This window comes from Vanessa cardui, chromosome 30, assembly GCF_905220365.1.
Source record: "Vanessa cardui chromosome 30, ilVanCard2.1, whole genome shotgun sequence".
Classification (NCBI taxonomy): Eukaryota; Metazoa; Arthropoda; class Insecta; order Lepidoptera; family Nymphalidae; genus Vanessa; species Vanessa cardui.
The window spans coordinates 5,568,351-5,589,468 of record NC_061152.1 but is presented as its reverse complement, the minus strand read 5'-3'; the positions used below and the strand labels follow the sequence as shown (position 1 = coordinate 5,589,468).

General features: G+C 32.4%; 1 protein-coding gene across 2 annotated transcripts in view; it reads right to left on the bottom strand.

The window, feature by feature from the left end:
- Positions 1 to 881: 881 nt before the first annotated feature.
- Positions 882 to 21,118, bottom strand: part of LOC124542197 (M-phase inducer phosphatase-like) — a 32,663-nt gene continuing 12,426 nt past the window's right edge. The window contains exons 1-6 of one of the 2 annotated variants that reach the window (XM_047120143.1): positions 8,720 to 8,891; positions 7,419 to 7,932; positions 5,984 to 6,908; positions 5,391 to 5,542; positions 4,477 to 4,655; positions 882 to 4,032 (exon numbers count right to left, since the gene is read on the bottom strand). In XM_047120143.1, coding sequence (XP_046976099.1) covers positions 3,786 to 4,032; positions 4,477 to 4,655; positions 5,391 to 5,542; positions 5,984 to 6,908; positions 7,419 to 7,841 — 1,926 coding nt within the window. In that variant the 5' untranslated portion in view covers positions 7,842 to 7,932; positions 8,720 to 8,891 and the 3' untranslated portion in view covers positions 882 to 3,785. Of the gene's footprint in view, positions 4,033 to 4,476; positions 4,656 to 5,390; positions 5,543 to 5,983; positions 6,909 to 7,418; positions 7,933 to 8,719; positions 8,892 to 21,118 lie in introns of those variants that run through there. The other variant, XM_047120142.1, reaches the window with a different exon arrangement.

Here is a 21,118-nt window from a genome sequence, read left to right as displayed (position 1 = left end):
ATGAAAAAAAAAAGATAAATAAAAAATTTGTATATGAAAAGAAATGTAAGTAGATATTTAATTTATAAAATGTATTTTCAAAGTATTGTATATTTACTTAAATGTTATTATTGTTAATAATAATAAAAATTCTAATGTTTAAATTGTTTTTTTTTTAATAATGACGTCATACACACATGAGTCCATAAGACCATAAGCCCGCGCCGGCTTCGCAAGGATGTAATGCTGATACTGACGTTTATTTACGACATGACATTGGAAAATTCTAAAATTATCAGTGATTCTTTAATATATTGTCCATGTATTATATTTATTTAAATAATTAAAAAAAGCCGCATCAAAATCCGTTGCGTAATTTTAAAGATCTAAGCATACATAGGGACAGACAGCGGTAAGCGACTTTGTTTTATACTATGTAGTGATGATGATATCCTGTGCAGGATACAGGATATCTTAGCGTTGATGCTTTATACCAAATTTCATCAAATTCAGTTCAGTAAATTATCCGTGAATGATCAACATACAGTTTAATATTTATAATATTAGTATATGTTTGACGTGAAACGTTTTTGACGCAAGTCTGTTTCTATCTTTTGACATTTATTATCTGAATAAAAAAGTTCACAGTAAAAGAGGATGTATTTTTATAATTTATTTATTTCAACTTAAACACTACAAATTCACATATTATAATCTATTTAAAAAATAAAATCATACATAATATATTAGTTTATTTCAAATGTGACCGAATTAATACATAATGTAGCCCTAAAAATAGAATTTTTTTTCGAATAAAAATTACATGAAAACCGAATACATAGTAATTTTAAGAACATTCGAGAATTATTAACTAAAATTAGGAAATATTTACAATATTATACTTAGTAAGCGTAGGCTATGCGGGTGGACCCGAAAAATCTCAAAAAAAAAAAACATCAAAACAGATACTTAAAGTTATAATCTGTGCTGTAACTGAAAACTCCTTGTGTAATACTCGTACCTGATTGGCTGAAATGTGCGTAGAGACAAGTGTAACGCATCAAGTAACAATCAAATGATTTCGCTAATTAATGCCGCACATAATAACCAATGGTAGTTACAGCATTGATTATTATTTTCTGACAGCCGTAAGCGATCGTTGAATTTACGGAGTGTGAGAATTATATAAAACTTTTAGTTTATTTTAACTATTTAGTGTCGACACGAAATATTGTGTCGCTTCAGTTAAATTAATATTTACAGATAAATAATTTTGTTGTTAAATAATAAACTCGTTTATTAACAAAATGACGTAAGTTTTGAAGGGATAAATGTCAAACTTTGAGTACATTCGTATATATTTAAGGCGTTATTTTATCCTTTATCTAAAATATCATTAATATTCTAAATTTTTCAGTAGTACTAGATATACCCAGTCTTTTGAATAGACTAAAATTTTAAAATGAGTTTTATGCTTAGTCCATTCATTATAATTAAAACATATCCCTTTTTTAATGTTCCGTTAACGAGTTTGAAACCTAAATTAAAAAAAAAAACGTGCTCGTACCATACAGATAAAAAATACTATACACTATGCTTAAAATTGTTATATATTTTTTTCTTTAAATAAAAATAAATCTTTATCAGTTAAACATAATCGAAGCGTATCATATATTGCCATAAATTTCGTTCTCCGGCAGGCTGGCTGCCTTGAATGTAACATATTTTCAACGTTTCGTTCAAATGACATGCCATTACCTCAATTTTGGCGGGAAAACTTTGACGTTTAGTTAAATTAAAAATTATATTTTACATTAATTATTTGTTTAAATGTTTTAGGATTCCAAAAATATAGTTTATTTTATTTAAACGATATATGTTGTTATTTTTTTTTTGGTGGTTGTATTATGGATGGTCTTTGTTCATATATACATTTTTTTTTGCTTTTTTATAAATTGTGTTTTTTGAAATTAAGTATTATTTAAAAAAATCACTTAATTACTTGTGACCGACTAATATAGTTGCTAGTTTTATAAAGGTTGTTGGTTTGATATTAAACGCAGCCACGAATATTGGACTTGGCTCATTTTGTTATTGGGTATAACGCCGGGAATATAGATAGATTATTTCATCTGTTTTTTTATTAGTTAGACGAGCTTTTTATTATCTACAGATTCAAAGCAAGCTAGACACTACAGATCGTCCGACCAAGCGTATAGTACGACACTCAGATGTAGCATCGGCAAATTCGAAAAAACAAATTACTGCCGATTTATACAACCAATAGAAACAGCTCCCTATCGCGCCGTTCGACGCTATTCGTCGCTATAGATTCTCGCATCAGTTCAACCCGAGACAGCGAGTGCATGTAAATCGAGGTGTCAAATTGACGAATATATTAGGTCATATGATATTACAAGTTATTACGTTTGCGTAAAGATCATATTCACATAAGAAATAAATATTGGTAATTGGGGATAGCGCACTTAATTCAGATGTGATCGGTTTTATGAATTTTGCCGATGTTACATCAGTTGTGTCGTACTATATCCCAACTTAGAGATATGCCCAAAATTGACACGCTATTTTATTTTAATCTGTATAAATTATTCTAGGGTAATATCAATGGAGGGTACTATAGCATCTGTCATTAATTTTGTTGCCCAAATAGGTGTTATATGTATAAAGATGACAGAGTCTGTTCTTATTAATAATCATGTGGTATCTAGCCGTACTAAATCTGTGGTATAGCACTTTTCAAAATGGCTGCTTTTTTACCACTATCAGAGTCAAAGAAATTAACACACCAACCCCTCATCCCTTGGCGATAACAAGTTTTATGTTGCCAAATTTTCACATATTTGGATTGAATATTATTATTATTATTATTATTGAAAACGCCATTACGCCATCACGTTCAAATTCCCTAGTTGAAGTTATTAGTTTATAAGGGAATATTAACAATTTAAACAGAACTACATTATTTTGGTCTTTTGTTACAGGATATTCTCTTAATCTCCCCAAAATAACCCCTTTATTATGACGTCACTGGGGAATTTATATCGTAAGACATATAGTCTTCGGTTAGACAGTTTGCAATGTTACACTGGCTCACTGATCTGGTGGACTATTAGCGTATTAATCAGTGTCCGATCGACGCAATTATCTCGTATATATCTATATTTTCACTATCAAAACCTACTTAATATGGCTCGTAGCTAATATTATATTAATTTTAATTCTATCTTGGGTCTAACACGGCACAAGTTGAGATTTTAAAGCTTAATTAAATGAAATACGTTTTTTTTTTAAGTCAATTTTTTCTTTTATATTATTTCGCAGTTGAATTTTTTTATTATTAATAATAATGTTTATCATTTATTTTTATTTAAATATTGCATTATTTTAACTTACGCTAAACTGATTAATCTACAAAGGTGGGATCGTCTTATGCTACTTTGTACTTATAACTTAATTTTAAAAATAATATGGCATAATTTTCTTCTATTTACAATAAAAACTAGAATAATTTTAATATAATTTCTCGCCTTTCAAACATTTTTCTCTTCAAAAGGATAATGTCATTAAATGCATCGATGTCATTCTACTCGAAAGACCGACGGTCTACTCGGTAGACCGAATCGAATCAGGCCAAATATGATAGCTTACATCATCAAAATACATTTTAGAGTGAAATTAAGTCCGGTCTTTTGAGTAGACCGTGGTCTTTTCAGTAGACCGTCAACATTTTAACGTCAATATGTTTAGTAAATGTTGTATATTTTTAATAAATCATGATTGCACATTTATAGCAACAGCCTGTTCCGTCTCTGATGTGTTGAAGAGGACGGTTGCTGTACTGATCTGTGTTTTCTTAATAAATGCCTGTGCTGGGGATCCAACATGGCGGTGTATCCCGTGGGCGAACATAAATCGGGATACCGCTGGTAGAAGGCCCGATAGCCCTCGTGCAGCAAGTATACTTCCGGATAATGGAGTGATGGGTAGTTCTCCTTGTTTTTCGCACGATCTGAAGAACGCAGGAAGCGGGATCTGGAAGGAATTGCATACTCATTAATAAATCAAATCAAATCAAAATATACTTTATTCAAGTAGGCTTTTACAAGCACTTTTGAATCGTCATTTCACAACTTTTTTTTATATTAAGTGAAGCTACCACTGATTCGGAAAGCAGATCCTACCGAGAAGAACTGGCAAGAAACTCAGTTGTTACTCTTTTTCAACATTTAAAAATACAGTCATGTTAGTTAGTTACGATTATATATCCAGCCTGAAGGCAACAAGCTTGACGCTTTTTTATCGTCTGTATAATCTTGTATTAAATAATATGCCTCCTTTATAATTTCTTTATTTTTTACAAATGATTTAAATTTATGAAACGGCAAAGTTAAAATGTCTAAGAGCCTGTTAATAACAGATTAACATACAAGACTTTTCAATTCTTAAAGATATATATTAATAATATGATGAACTTACAGTTTAGGCCCTCGTTCCAGAGAAAATTCGCAGTGGAAGACGAGAATGCTTCTCTTGTCTGTATCCTTGGGTTGTAGCGGCTTGCTCACAAGAGTCAGCACTTGTGCCGGTGTGAAAAGGTTTCTTGCTCCCAGGATGTGCCCACCTTCAAACTCATATGGATACCTGCAGTCTATGACCTGGAAAAGATAAAACTGGTTATTAAATCTGTGAGATAGATATGCATATAGTATAAAACAAAGTCGCTTACAGCTGTCTTTATATATGCTTAGGTCTATCAAACTACACAACGGATTTTGTGCGATTTTTTTTGATAGATAGAGTGATTTGAAAGGAAGGTTTCCGTATATATCACAGGAACAAAACAGTAAAGAAACATAGATAATTTTAGAAGTTTCTAATGTGATGTAAACAAATTCTGCAGTATATTTAGTATTATTATTGTATCCATGCGCAGCCGGCGTGTCGCTAGTATCGTATATGCCAATAGTGAAAAGACAAATATTAGGATTACATTATCAATGACATTTATTACTATATTCTGTAGTATAAATAGAAAATAGTTCTCAATTTATATATCTATATATTTTTTATATAAGTTAATATTTGTGGGGGGTGTCTTAATAGCTGTAATCTATACATATAATAAAATTGGAGTGTCTGTTTGTAAAATTATAATAGCCCTTTTTTACTCGATGCATATGTATTTATAAACGATACATTAACCAAAATAACATTTTTACAATTTTTTGTCTGTCTATCTGTTTGTTTTTTCGTTCCGGCAATCTCTGGAACGACTGGACCGATTTTAAAGGGACTTTCACTGTAGATAACTGATATAATAAGGAGTATCTTAGGCTACAATAATATATATTTTTATGTTAAATTAATGTCGCGGGCACAGCAAGTCTTACCTGAAAATCATTGATGCTGTCGTTGTAGTCACCACGTATGAGTGAAGCGAGGGTGTCACAGGATATCGACTTCAGATCTGTGTGGTCACCATGTGTGAGGGGAAGCGCGAACGGTAGTGAGAAGTCACCGATTAAATCTGGATCTACAACCGCTGAAAATGGAAGGGATAATTAGAATATGTAGTCAACTTGCTCAAGTCTTAAGTATGGATACTACAAAACTTGATAGTTGGGCCCGTCTGTGTAGGTACCACCCACTCATTAGATATTCGCCAAAAAACAGTACATAGTATTGTTGTGTTCTGGTTTGAAGGGTGAGTGAGCCAGTGTAACTTCGGGCGAGGGACATAGCATCTTAGTTCCCAATTAGTGGGGCATTGGTGACGTAAGGAAATGTATGCGAGTTAGCCAACCTATACCCTAAAATAAGTCTTCGAGAGATTCATTGTTACGTAGCCTTTATATTAAGTTAGGAATTAAAAAGTATGCCACAAACGAAACTTATATATTATAGTATCAGTAATTACGCATATCAAACAAACAATTTTATAATATTAGTTAAGATAGTTCAAGAAAACATATAGTCTACTTACATCTCGCTAAGGCTGTCATTATAGAAGCATTGTTCTCGGAGAATGCCCGTTGCAAAACTGGTCGTTGCAACCTCTCCATTTTGGGACTCTCATAATTGGACTTCCTCCGTTTGTTTGAAATGTTATCCGTTTCATTTCTATCAGCCCGTTTATTACATTTCTTAGCGGGGCTCTCATTTATAGCGAACAATGATACTCTTGCCTTTGTCGCTTCAGGGTTGAAACTCAAACTTCTTTGTAATGGCCTCCGTAAGCTGAATTCGCTCTCAAAGCTATCCCTAATCTGTCCTGAGAGGAGCTCGTTGAAATTTGCCATTTTAGGAGAGTTTGATACATCATCGATATCCAAAAATGGTTCTTCCAGTTCAGAAATGAAACCGCTTTCCATGGATGTCGTTGAGCCTGATGGATATATTCTTAACTTAGTCGAACATGGCGATGATGCCATGGAACCAATACTGGAATCACTTTTCTCATGCCGTAATACATTCTTGGTCGGTGTTTCAGTGAATTTTAGAGATTTTTTCACGGAGACATTGTGTGATGGTCGTTTTGCAGCCGGTGAAGTGAATTCGAAACTCTCATCTTCGAAGTTCAACATTCTCGTTGCATTGGCATTTGGTTTGTTGAACGATGTTGACTGTTCGTTCTCAGACAACGGTGCACCAAATTCGAAGTTCCTGGAATTAATCTTCCTTGATGTTGTCCGTCCAGAGGATATGATGTTGGGACTGTCGGTCGATATGATTTCATACTTGGTGCATTCATCAAAGTTGTGAGATTCAAACTCCTCCTCCAAATCGTGTAACGTTTCAAAGTCAGGGTCAACGTCCACTTCTTTCTCTGGCACATACATGTCAATATTTTCTTTAACATTGTCTGTTTTATCCACACCGTATGTTTGAAGAGCATCAGTGAAGTCGAGCTGTAAACATAGTAATATATATTAGTTAATAAAGTACTAAAACTAACCAATACATATATTAAGTGGGGTGTAAATATAGAGAGTAGAGGTAAGGGAAAATATCTCATGTTAAACTTTAGTGTAAAGTTGCCAGAATGGCGCTACTGTCGATAAAGTATGGCCTTTAATATTTAGAAATTCAATTAATACAAATTTATTTATATATATAAATACATTTGTATTAATTGAGTTTTTAACTGTGGTAGCACCTAAATGTTACACATTTAAAGTATTATTTTTTTACACAAAGATACTTCCCCTACCTTCATATATATACTTATAAACTATGCTATGTTAATATGTTGGTTTTAATCTGAGTGATATTATAGATGTGTTATATCCATGTCTCGCCTCTTGTATTATTAATATAAAAACCAAGACTGTGTACTTGCTATTTACCTATTCATTAACCTGGTCTCCAGTTCCCTGAATCAAATTTACCGAATAGTAAAAATCAATTCAGGTACAAACCTTAGCCATCGACCAGTTGGCAAGCTTCGTTGCCGAGCACGACGGGAAGTTATCCCCGAACGAACAATCCCTTGTCTCCTCGTCAACGTCTATTTTCAAGAATGTCTCACTCATCAATGAGTTATCATTTTCCTTGTTAGACATCTTGAATTTTGATCGTTCCTCAAATATCCTGGATATCTTTGAAGACCGTTTTGATCTATCTGTTCGACTTGTTAAAGGAGAGAGTGAGTTACGATCGATCAAAGGTGATTTCTTGTCTATTGATGGTGTGTTTTTTAATCTTTCAATTGTAGGGGAGTCTTTGGGTCTGAATAAAGGGGAATTTTGAATTTCACCGAGGACTCTTCTCTTAGATGGTGTGGCGATAGGTGAACTTAATGGTGATTGTTTTCTGTTGAAGTCCAAGGACAGTGGCATCATTTTAATTCTGAAGTTGTTTGTGAGAGCTTCTTCCTGTTTCCTCTTTGTAGCGTTGTTTCCTGAGTTTATTTTAAAACTCTCAGTTATCAACCTGAAACAATAAGATAATAATTGTTTATAAATTTTAATATTTTATTTACAATATGAAACTTTGGACCAAATGGTACATACAAAGGTTTTGACGATTTTGTTTTTTTTTTAAATAACAAATGAGTAAAATCATTTTAAATTTTATCAAATCAAAACTTTAAGTAAGGCTTACAAAAACTTTTAAATTGACCTATTTCATTAAAAATAAAGAATTTATTTGTCCTTTTTGTAGCAAATATATCATTATTAAAATTTTAAAATAGAAATGTAGATTTGCTTAATTTCAATAAAATATTTCATTGTCACCTTTATATATGTTTTTCATAAGAATAACTAATTGATATAACGCTATATTATATTTTATAATCATTGTTTTTTGTAGATAGTAAAATAATAAAAAGAAATTAAATACACAATATCACTAATTTCTAAGAAGTACATTAAATTCGTTTGAAACTATATTTAATATTATAATTCATATTTAATTTAAAACAGTAAACTTTTTAACTCAAATTATTATAATATATTTCTTTATCAATGAACTCGACGTAAAGAATTCAATATCAATTCGTAATCGCTCCACATAAAATAACCTAACAATGTATTTTTTTTTTTTTATTTAGAGTATCTACAACCGAAATCCCACGATAGAAACGATTTTACCAAACTAATATATAGATAATATAACAATAACCTACAACCCCTTAAGATAGGGTGACAAAACATTATTTTTTTTGGTTATCGGAACTCGTAAATAAGACGGAACGGGTTTAAGTCCCAAATATTACCTTGCCCCAGACGACTCATTGTTACAAAGGTTATGAGAACGGAGGTTTTATAACATTTCTCATATCAAACTAAACTAGGACCACTATTTGAAATTTCTTAACATATTTTTTTTTTTTACAGGTAGACGAAAAACGTGAATCACAAACACATATGAATTCGCGCGCTTTGTGAATCACGGAACTGTCAATTTGTCAACTTTAGTTCGGAAATCTGAATCAATGTTTTTAAATATACGCAGTTTGTTTTTGATATTATATAATCATTTTTGTTAGTTTGTTAGTGGTAATTTATTGTTATAATTTATAGTCATTTGTATGTAACGATTTAAATATTCCTAAAAATGCGTACACAATGACGTGTATTTGTATAATAAGTAACATTAAAATGGAAATCAATATTAAACAGATCCCAGGATGGGGCGTCGATCTTCATGAATAAAATCGTAATCTCAACCGTTATTCTTTTTCTAACGGACAGAATAAATATCAAAAATTTAAATTTGGATTATTATTTGATATACATATATTTATTGATGTTTTTTACTAACTACGGCCTAACGGGAATAATAAATGATTTCTGTTGCCATTACTTTTGACTAGTTATTTCTGTTTTCTAAAAGTATAATTGGAGGAGTCAAAGTATAGTTTATTTATTATTTGGCAATTAAAGACGAAATTATTGCAATCTTTGCTTTATTTTTTTTAATTTGTTGAGAGGACGTCATCTGGGGATCAAACTGTGACGTACAAATGTCATTTTGTAAAACCTGTTACTATAATTTCACTTTCCAGTTTATTATAATACAAAACACTTTCGCTAACTCCTTACATATCATCCCTAAATGATTTATTAAATACAGTATAATGACCCTTATACTTAAAGCTGTAAGGACGAAGTTCCCTTGTTTTTCTGCGTACCCGTCTTAACTTGAAGTTGCATACCCTGCAACGTTCTTATCAATGTTTAAAGAAGTTTTTTGTTGTTACGTTAACGGTATTGCAGGGGTTTGTAACAGAATTCTATTGATTACAAAACAGCAACGGTCTTCTTATTTTATTTTTTTGGTTCCGAATACATGCGAAATGTACATGGAAACATTTCTTACAGCCACACTGCACAGAGTTGTTATATGTATTGAAATTATAAAGAGTTTAATTTTGTTTAATATATACATAAAATATCATTTCCAGTTGGTTCAGATACGAAAAAGCTTTTTGAGTGTCACACTACAGAGGAACTGAAATAAACGAGAAAACTTTGTTACTTCGTTTTGGGAGGAAAGTTTATCTTTAGAATAAATTCGTGTGACGAGAATACCAATTTTCCTTACCGGAAAAAGCTTTTTTTTTAATTTTTTATTTATAAATATATAAGTTGCATATAGAAACTTATTCCATACATGTAACACTGGCACGGGTAAGCAGTATCCTTTAATTGGAAGTAAACTATTGATCCTTTTATTGGCTGTACTTAATAAACATGTGTGGTACCGTTTTTTAGCGGTCCGTTACTAAATCTATCGATTTCGTTAAATATATGAACCGAGTATTAATCAGGGGTATCCCATGCTTGAAGTAATATAAAACAATTGCGATAATTACTTAAACTACCATCAATAGACCTCGCTAAAAGCTATCACGGCCCATTGTTCGTATAACCGTCAAAAAAACCTGCTCAACTCGAGATCACAAGCGAATGTCAACCCTATTACAATTCTCAATAGAACAAAAAGTCGTTTAAAATAAAAAAGGGGTTCTGCAGACAAAATATTTATTCAAATCAGGGCTTTTGTGATTTTCGGCTGAATCAAGTGGTGCATCGGCTTTGTACCCTTTGTGTGGAAGTGCATTAAAAAGAAAGCGTGTTTCTGAACGGTTATGACGTTTGAATTTGGAACGTCTTTGAGACGTTCGTTTTTTTGCAACGGTTTTCAGGAACTTGACTTTTAGTTCTTTTTTTAAATCAGCTGATGTTGATTTCGTTTTAATCACGATTATCTTTAACGGCTGAAACGATTGAGATGAAAGGGAAATAAAAGAAAAATTACGATTTATTTTTACAGTTACCTGAAACAGCAGACGTTATATTACTTTGCATTAACTGCTTTTCGCTGGCGACTTTGCCCGAGTTTTTCATAGATTTTTGGGTACAAAAAATTACCGATCTTCAAATTGAAATTAGACTTAAAATCTTAAATAACAGACTTTTGCATTTATAATATTAGTAAAGAAAAGTTTTGGCGGCTAAATATATATGTCATCTGTTACCTGATTTGAGTAAAAAAAAACCCCAAACGTAACCAATATTGCGTGAAATCTGCGGAAGTTCAGTTTACAGGAATCCGTTAATTTATGTTCTTAAACCATGTGGTGAGGTTAAGTCAAGGTTGGCGGGATACGGTTACGTCACATCCGATCGAGGGAGCGCGGCTCGTAGGGCTTCATGGGCGCACTTATGTAAACAATTAGTAACAAGTTTCATATACTACGCTATGTATTATAAAACTAAACCGTCTGAACGATAAACTCCAATACTACCAATATTTTTGGAATATAAATATAAATAATTTGTTTATTTACGACATCACAGTAGAAACTTCTAAAATTGTCAGCGTTTCTTTATTATGTTGTCTATGTATTACATACAAAAACCTTCCATTCGAATCAATCTATCTATTAAATAAACCACATCAAAATCCGCTGCGTATTAAAGATCTTAGCATACATAGGGACAGACAGCGATAAGCGACTTTGTTTTATACTATGTATTGATAATAAATTAAATCTTTTTGGTATCTCGTGAATTCGCAGCAAAATGTTGTTCATTTGTTTTTTTGATCTTGATTTGAATTGGCCAGACAAATTGGCGGCCAAGACGTTGGTACTGTTTAACAATACATGGCCAGAAAGTGAGCCAGTTCTTGAGACCTATCAAGAGTAATATCCCTTTACAAACTGCAGGAGTATATAAACTCGAATGTGAGTGTGGTTTATCTTACATAGGCCAAACAAAGAGAAGCATCGGTACCAGGGTCAAGGAACATATAGGAGATGTCAAAAATAGGCGTTCTTCAAAGTCTGCAGTCTGTGAACATGCTCTGGATAAACCTAACCATTTTATCCGATTTGATAAACCACAGATCCTCGCTAGAGAACACAGATTCATTCCTAGAATGATACGCGAGGCTATTGAAATTCAAAAACATCCGAACTTCAATAGAGAAGATGGTTGGAGACTTTCTAACACCTGGGATCCACTTATTAAAAATTTAAAATCCCAAATCCAACAGACTGCAAGACCTAAAGATACAGTTAGTGCCTTCTGCGTGCAACCGGAACGTTACTCAAGACATCAATTGAGAAATCGTTGGCGGTAGTTGTTAATAATATTTCCTTTGTTCTTCAAATAGACAAATGTCATCTTAGTCTACCCGTGACCACGAACACTGCAAAGTGCTCGAAACGTCGGGATGTTTAAAAATAATTAATATACGCGATTCATCCGTTATAATTAGTTTTATTTAAATACATGGCCAATGCACCAACCCATTGGCACTAAACTATGTTCCTCCTGTCTTAGTAACTCACTCCAAACTGTTACAGAAGGAAAGTATAGTTATTTGGTAGAATATGATGAGGTTACCAAATGCAAAACCTTAATAAAAACATTTTAACAAATTCATACACTTGTATTAAATTAATTTGACAAAAATAAAACCAGCTGAGTTTCTTTCGCCGATTCTTCTCAGGTCAGGGTTTCTTTTTCCGAACCGGTGGTACTTTTGAATTTGACCACCAATAAATGTAATGCTTCTATGTTGATTAAAGTTATCTGAGTTTGAGTTTGAGTTTGAATCAGTTCTCCCAACGAAAATATCGTTAACAGTTAGGGATGCGACCCCTTGTGGAACGTTTAACGGTTTCCATCGATTTTTTCCGACACTAGGGGTGAACTTTGTGCGATACCGTTAATTAATCGATATGTTATGTTATGTACTTAATTTTATAACGGTTTATTGAAACAAACTAACTTTAAATATTAATAACTAGCGTCCGGCTTCACACGGGAGCAATGCTGATACTAAATATACTATAGAATTTGTTTATTTACATCACATTAGAAACTCCTAAAATTTGACCCGAGACAACATAGAAAACTAATGAACTTTTTCTACATCGACTCGGCCTGGAATCGAACCCGGGATCGGAGTAGCGTACACATGAAAACCTGTGTACACACTACTCCACCATGGAGGTCGTCAAACATTTCTAATTGCACTGTACTTACACCTAACCGACGACTTCCGTCTAATGACACCCTCACCGGAGTATACCGTTAAGTTGGTAACACTGTTATTAACACGTCCGGTGCTAAGAGTACTAATTTGTTATATACACGAATCGTAGAGTTTTCATAATAGATATTTCAATCGTAGCTCAGATGGTTCAGTTGGTCCTGGTGACACCAGAGGTCAGGAATAATTATTATTTTTAAACGACAAAAAAATTACTGTCATAATCGCAAAGCATCATTGCCAGTTCAACACTAAAATAGAAAAAAAAAATCGTTAAGAATTTATTATTTGGTCAAAATTCTTAAGTTCAGAGTCAATTCAATGACTTAACAATCAAAGTATTATGTGAATTGTAACAAAATTACACTTTGCAACGCGCACGCGACGAACACCCGGCTTTTTTATTATTTCGAAAAGTAACCTTTAATGACGTTGACATAAAGAGTATAATGTTTCCCTGTGTCAAAACGCACGTGTCTAGTTGGGGGAGTATGTAACAATTGGGTCCTTTCAGGTGGGCGGATTTATTTGAAAGAAATATAATCTTTATACGGCACGTGCCTTGTTATTCGACAAAATGTTTGTTATAAAACTTCATTAAGAAATATTAAAAATAAAACTGCAACTTAATCAATTTATTAATGTCGGAAAACAATCTATAATTCTGTTTTTAAAAATCGAATCTGAAGAAAAATCTTTGAAAAATAATACTTTTTATGCTGTTGTCTTGACTTGCTAAACGAAATATTAACAAAAAAAAAACCATTACTATTACTGTATGTATAACTTAGTACTATTTTTAACATTCGAATTTATTCATAAATGGAACGAAATCTTAACAGTTCATATTGAAAGACCGTAATTCAAAATTTGTTCCAAGATTAAAATCTCAAATAAAAAAAAAAAACAATCTAACGTAAATTTCTAAACGAACAATAAACTTAATGCAACGGTAGCATCACCGTTATCTAACAAAGCCAGGTCAAAGTTAACGTCTTGGCGCGTGCCACACAGCTGCTCAAACACCCATAGCAATCCCACCCCTAATCTTATAGCAATAATGTATATAATAGAATATACAATTATGTTCTTGGCACACAACAATTGACGACAAGTGAATTTGAATCTCGAACGCAGCTGTAGCAGCTGGCGCGTAATTGGTACATATCGCACCTTTGCGTCTTGGAAGGCGTCAGCCATTTTTTTCGCGAACATTGACCTCTATCGGAACTAGGGGGAACGGCAGATGCTTTTCCGTTGATAAGATTAGGCTATAAATAAACTTTGTCGCGTTTCGCTTAATGTACTTTTGCCTGTTAAAACAAAAAAAAAACAGCGTTCTAAGCACCATTTTTTTCATAACATAAAAAGGCAAAGATACTAATAAATAATTCCTTTCACGATTCAAATAGTAATTGTTTTGTTTATATAATGTATCTATAAAAAAAAATTTGGATTAATCATAACAATCTAAATCTGTAACCACCCTCGAAATAAACACAATACGCCAGCATTACTCGTATCGATCAGTAACGGTCTCGGCTGTATGGTGTTCCGTCGTTGTAACGTCCGTTTAAAAATATAGCATGTTTATGGTAATAGTAAGCGTTAGCTTCTTGGAATTTCTAATTTTAAAATCCTTGGATATTTAACGAATTATTACTCTCCTTCTTTTTTTAAACTGTTTAGCGAAATATCATGTATTGATTTTTATTTGAAAGATAATTGAATGAATGAAAATGAATGGGATGTCTTCGTTTATTATTTGGTGCGCACGTGCTTCCGTATCCGGTGCTTTTTTTCGTCAATAAAAAAACAAACAAATCCATTTCATAACAGAAAACGATTTCTAGTTTATTTCTGGATCATCGTTTTTTTATCACCGCTATTGTCTATGGGCGGGGATTTACCATCAAATGACCCATTTGCAAATTAACCTATACACATGACAGGAATCGGTTGTGGTTCGTAAATCCGTTGTTTACAGAACACATACGTGTAGCGTAGCCAGTGACAAATCTGCGGCCGTAAGACGATACGGAGGGTTTAAACAAGCCGAGCTTGAATCCTGCCGTCGCTTCCGCTCGAGAACATTGAAGGTTGAATGAATGATATAAGTGGCGTATTTGTTTATCTTGTAGATAAACATTGGACGACCTCTTTGGAGTTTCACAAAAGTTGCGTTCAATTTAAGAAACATTTGTAACTTTGCCATTCTGAAAGTGTTAACATTTCAGCGTGTTTCGGCGAAGTTTTAATCATGTAATACTAGACCAGCGGCTTCGCTCGTCTTTCAAGGATTTGTTTGTCATGTATCCTTGGAGTTCACGTAGCAAACGTGACGTTATGACGTCAATTTGGTATGCCAAATTTCATCAAATACGGTTCAGCGGTTTGGTCGTGAAAGGGAAGAAAGACAGAGTTACTTTCACACTTATAATATACTAGTACAAATTATAAAATGAATTTGGAATCTGAAACTGTAATGTTATTACAGTAAAGAGTACCGTGTTCCAGTATTATTTACAAACATCTTAATTTCATACGATAATACACTACCAATCAGCCAAAGATTATTAGTTGTTATTTCCGCTGCGCCTATAATTACACTGGCTCACTCACACACCGGAAACAAGATGTAACGCGTAAAATTACTAAGTACTAAATCGAACTAAGAGATTTTGCAGAATAAAGACATCTTAGCATACATAGGTCCAGACAGCGGTAAGCGACTTTGTTTTATACTATATAGAGAAATAAAGTTAGCGTTTAAAAAAAATATGTTGTCTATGGATATCCCAGGAACCAGAGGACGTTGTAATATTATCTAAGCATATGTTGGGCGTTAATAACCGACATTGTTTTAAGCATATTCATTGGACGAATTTCATGTCTCGCTGCGCACGGCGGCCATATGTTCTACGCGGGAGGGACCAAGGAGGTCGGTGGCAGAAATAACAAATAAAATACTACTCTAATTTATTTATATTTAAGTCTCCTGTTTGAGGAGGTTTAAGGATATTATAAATAACACACCGACTACCATTTCTATCCTATGTTAAAGATGCAATTTTACAGAATTCCACTTTTAAATCTTTGCGGTTGAGTAGGTACTTTAACACGTGACTGATTAGATGAAAAACAAATTTACAAAGATTTCAATATTTAAAGTGATCTTGCATCACTTTAAATATTGAAATCTTTGTAAATTTGAAAAATGTACACTATAAAAAACCTTTTCCGATTATCGTTGAGTGCACGTGTTTGAACGGTTTTCGAACGGAACGGATTTAAATTTCGAACGCTGTCAGATGTGTGAAAAAAGCGGACTTGAAGGACTAATACGTTTTAATTGACTACATTTTTTTCAGTTCTTTTTTTTTGTTTCTGAGTCTTAGCAAAGGCATAGGTATTGTCAGCCATGTCACAGACCAAAGAGGTTTTAAACAAGATACTTTTATAATAAAGTCTTAATTTAAATGGACCTTTATTAATGTTTCAAAAAGTAACTACTGAGCGTCTCGTTGGTTTTTCTTGGTGGTAACTACATCCGAAGCCGGTGTTACTTGTTACATATATACAATTTTTAAATAGTTTTGTTTTTTACAGATATTCTTTTTTCTCACTTTCACTAGACCCCAATAAATCAACTCATTCATTTCTCTGTTATATTTTTAGATCTGTCAAAAGAGCCGCCATTTCGTTAACGGAGCGTTTTTTTTTTTTAAATTGCTATTTAAGATCTTCGCGATAAGTTCTTGTGTTTCGGCAAACTTCACTAAAAATAGTTTTAAAATAAGTATATGGTAGCTGTTGTTTTAGAGAATACTGAAGCATGTTTGTTTTTTTTTATTTTACTGTATATTTTGTTTAAAATGGATTTCTTTAAGATTTTTATCTTAATCTTCTTTACCTATAAACTTTTTGAAAAGCTTTTTTTTTAAAGTAATATTTGGTATAGGGAAAAAGGTGAACAGCCTAAAAATGTTACTCAGCTTTACAAAAACTGTTTTTTCCTTAGGACTTATTACTTTAAGTATTCTAATATAAAAATTCTTTTCTTCATTTACTAAATCGATCAATAAAACCGTAATATATACTGTATAATTGAATAATTTTTTTCAACAATGACAATTGAAAGCAAAGACCGCAAAATATAGAGCCAATAAAAAAAACTGTAATCTATAAATGCACTATGCGTCATAGCCGAGTCAAAACGACCGTTACGAGATAAAAATTAATCTTTAATGATTATTTAACGTCCTTGACACAATTGACCGGTTGTTTTAAAAAAACTTATATGAGGACACAAACTCGCGTCTCTTTAACGGTCGAAATATGTCAACCGGAGATACAAGAAAGTGATCGTTTTGCATACGATTGGTTTTCTAATGCAAGTTTACTAACAACAACAGACTGTTTCCCACTGCTGGGAATGGAGGAGATGCTTTGGAACATATTTCACAACGCTGTTCCAATGGGTTGGTGGAATGTGGCAGAATTTCTATGAAATTAAACAGATGCAGGTTTCCTCACGATGCTTTCCTTCACCGAATCATCCAATCTCTTGTATAACAACTAACCTCAAATATATTTTAGTATGTTTTTGTAAGATTCCTACAGCCCTTTCCTCTGCAACTAAAATGGTCTTAGAATATGAGATACAGGAGGTCTAATTATAATTTGTATGTATATACACGTTTTCTAATTTATTTAATTTAGATTAAGCTCCTATTTATTGACGTATATATTGATTTTTTATAATGCAATTTAATTTATATAGCAACGAAGGCATTTTGGCAGATTATAGTAGTAAACAAAATATAATGACAGCTTTTTTTTAATTTAGAATAGGCAAAGGTACTACTTATAAGTTACACTGTCTTTTTTATCGATCAGTTTCAGAACTGCCAGTACCAAAAAATAAACATTAATTAAAACTGTGAGTTCTTTGTTCATAGCAATCTGTTTATATTATTAGAAGCTGGACGTATCGTCGCTATAGTGACCCACATACATACCGATAAACCGATCTAACAGCGACCCACTTTGATACCAATTGCTTTAATCAAGCATTTGTTTTGAAATATATTTATTAGAGCAAGCAAAAATGGTAGCAGTCGAGTTACGCAATGTTTTTTAAAATATTAACTTTATTTTGCAAGGATTTAGGTTTCGAATCGAATGTAACTTAAACAAAGACCACTTAGAGGAAACCGTTAGTGACGTCACTGACAATTTTGGAGCGAAAAATGACGTTATGTCAAATTGACATATTATTTTTTTTTTTTATTTAAAGGCACAGGTTCGATGATGTAGAGCTTTAATATTTATTCATTTAATTTATATAATTGGAATTGAATATGACATACAAGTCTTAATAATATCATATGGGCTTTTTCAGTTTTTAAAGCATATCCTTTCGTAAAAATAGAACTGTATTTTTTGTGCAATATTTAAATAACATACAGCCTTATCAATAACTGCAAAAGCTCTTATCAGCAACACAACATAATTAACGGAAAACAAAACCGTTATTAGGATACATATTATTTTAATTACTATAAAGCCATTGTTTATTTTTCCTTAACTATGAAGTAATAATAGTAGACTAGATTGTAACTAACAATAAGTTCGTTTCAAATTGTTTGGTTTGAAATGTCAGAAAATGACGTGTCATTTTTTTTATAATTAGATGAGCAAAGAAAAAACTGTTCAGCCAAAAATTAACATTAGGAATGAAGTTATGTTTCTTTTGCCGGTTCACTTATTATTCAAAAAGACACAACAATACCTAGTATTGCTAATTGGCGGTAGAGTATGTGATTAGTGGGAGGTACCTACCCAGACAGGTTCGCATTATCATCTTACATTCTATATCTGTCTTATTATTAATATTTAAGTCTATCTTCAATCTTCAAACACTATTTTAGCCTAAACTGACAATATAAAGATTGATAATTTTATGCATATTAAAAAAATGTTACCGCGTTTCTTTGTGTGACGTCATCTTTTTTTCTTAAACAAAAAAAGTCGAAGATCCGGTTTTTCAATTCCATTCAAACATCGAAGGAATTAGCGAAATTTATTTAAATATATGCTAATAAAAAAAAAATTACGATTGGTCTATGGTCGCTTCCCACGGTTCGGGTAAGCGAATCTAATACTGTTTTTGTAATATTATTATTTTGTATTAAATGATTAAGTTAATTGGGGCAATGTGACTATTTGGATACTTACCTTTTTACAGTAGGAAATTCAAAGGCAAAGTGTATTCAGCCGAAATATATTGCTAAGTGTGTTAAAAAGATCGACAGTGATAAATTCAAATTACGTTTTAGCCTGAAAATAAAATGGCTCATTTGAAGCACACAGCAATAATGACTTGAATTTCTATCCGATTTTCCTCAATAATCTGCATTTACACTTATAGAAACTCAACTTTTATTTGTAAAATGACGATTGATTAATGTTATAACTCCTATGCCAAATAATATTTCGAATCGTTATACGTAGAATTTTATTAAAACTATTCGAATTTTAAAATTAAATTCAAAATTGCAACGGCAAATAAATTCGTAAGATCGAAAAAAATATCCTGAGAACAGTATCTTTATTCAATGAACAAGATGTAGCCCTCAGGGTCGTGACCTGTCAGACAAAGGCGCGCCATTTCCCGTGCGAATTTAGATCATCTCGACTATTGTTGTATATTTTTTTTTTACGGAAGTAATATAGGGTTTAAAACGTCTCACCGTATTTATTGTGTAACGAATTATTATCTGTGGATTTCTCAAGCAGATGGGCAGTTTGGAAATGGACCATTGCGTTCGATTTTTTTTTTTCGATATCGAATTTATTTAAATAATATACTGACATGTTCGATTCCAGGTGTAGAATTACAGTATATGAATGAACTAATTTCTAATGTCATGGGAATTTGTATGGACTGGAGTCCACAGCTGTCCGAATTCTCTATCTCTAATCAGTACGATTCTGGAAACTAAATTATGGGCCTTGAACACAATAATACTAAATATTAGTGAATCTTGAATGAAGTACTTGTATTTAACTAACATGACTTTGTATTTTTTAAATGTTAAAAAAAGAGTAACTACTGAGTTTCTTGCCGCTTCTTCTCGGTAGAATCTACTTTCCGAACCGGTGGTAGCTTGACTTAATTGTAAAATGACGATTCAAAAGTGCTTGTATAAAGTTTATTTTGATTTGATTTGAATCTCACGAACTGCCTGAATTAATAAAAATAAATTTTACCAAAGAGGTAGATAATGTTTTCGAAAATGACATATGCTTTTTTCTTTTCTTTAAATCATACGAAATATTCATTATAATCTAAGTTAAGTTTACCTCCCAATTATAGAGTTCTTATCGTACTTTTAACTTGACAATTAAGTTAAACAAATAAAACCTCTTTATCCTTGATAACGTTAAATAAACAGCCACGCTTGTTCTATCTAAGCACAGATTAAAAATCTGTTTGAATTTCCATACTAAGCCTTGAATTTACGGCATAACTCGCGTTGAATGTTTAAATAGTACATGTGATAAGCTATGCTGGGTGGAAGCTGGCTGGCAGCCGACAATGGCGTACTTAGCTATTCTATTATCTTCAAATGCTTGTAAACCGTCTCGGTACATTCTAATGAGAAAACAAGACATGACATATTTAATAGTTAATTATTAAATTTTATCCCATCAAATCATAGCTGAGAAAAGAGGTTTTAAACTAAAACGCTGTTGAGTTTCACAACCGGATATGGATACAAGTAAATCAAATGAGTTATGTATATCTATGGTAATTCTATAAATGTGTTAGTCTGTCTGTCTGTCGCTTTTCAAGCTAAACCAATGAACCGAACTTAACCATCATTATAACAATTAAACACAGCCAATAACTTGCATTCGGTTTTGAACAGGTAACGTGTACGTATGTACTGTCCACAGAGATTATGAAGAAATTTAAAAAACGTTTGAAACTTCATAATAAGGATGTTACAGTTTGACACAGATAAAGAATTTTAAAAGCGTAGTGTACTCGTTGAATGATTAAAGCTTCCTTTGATAAACGAGTTTGAAGAACGCC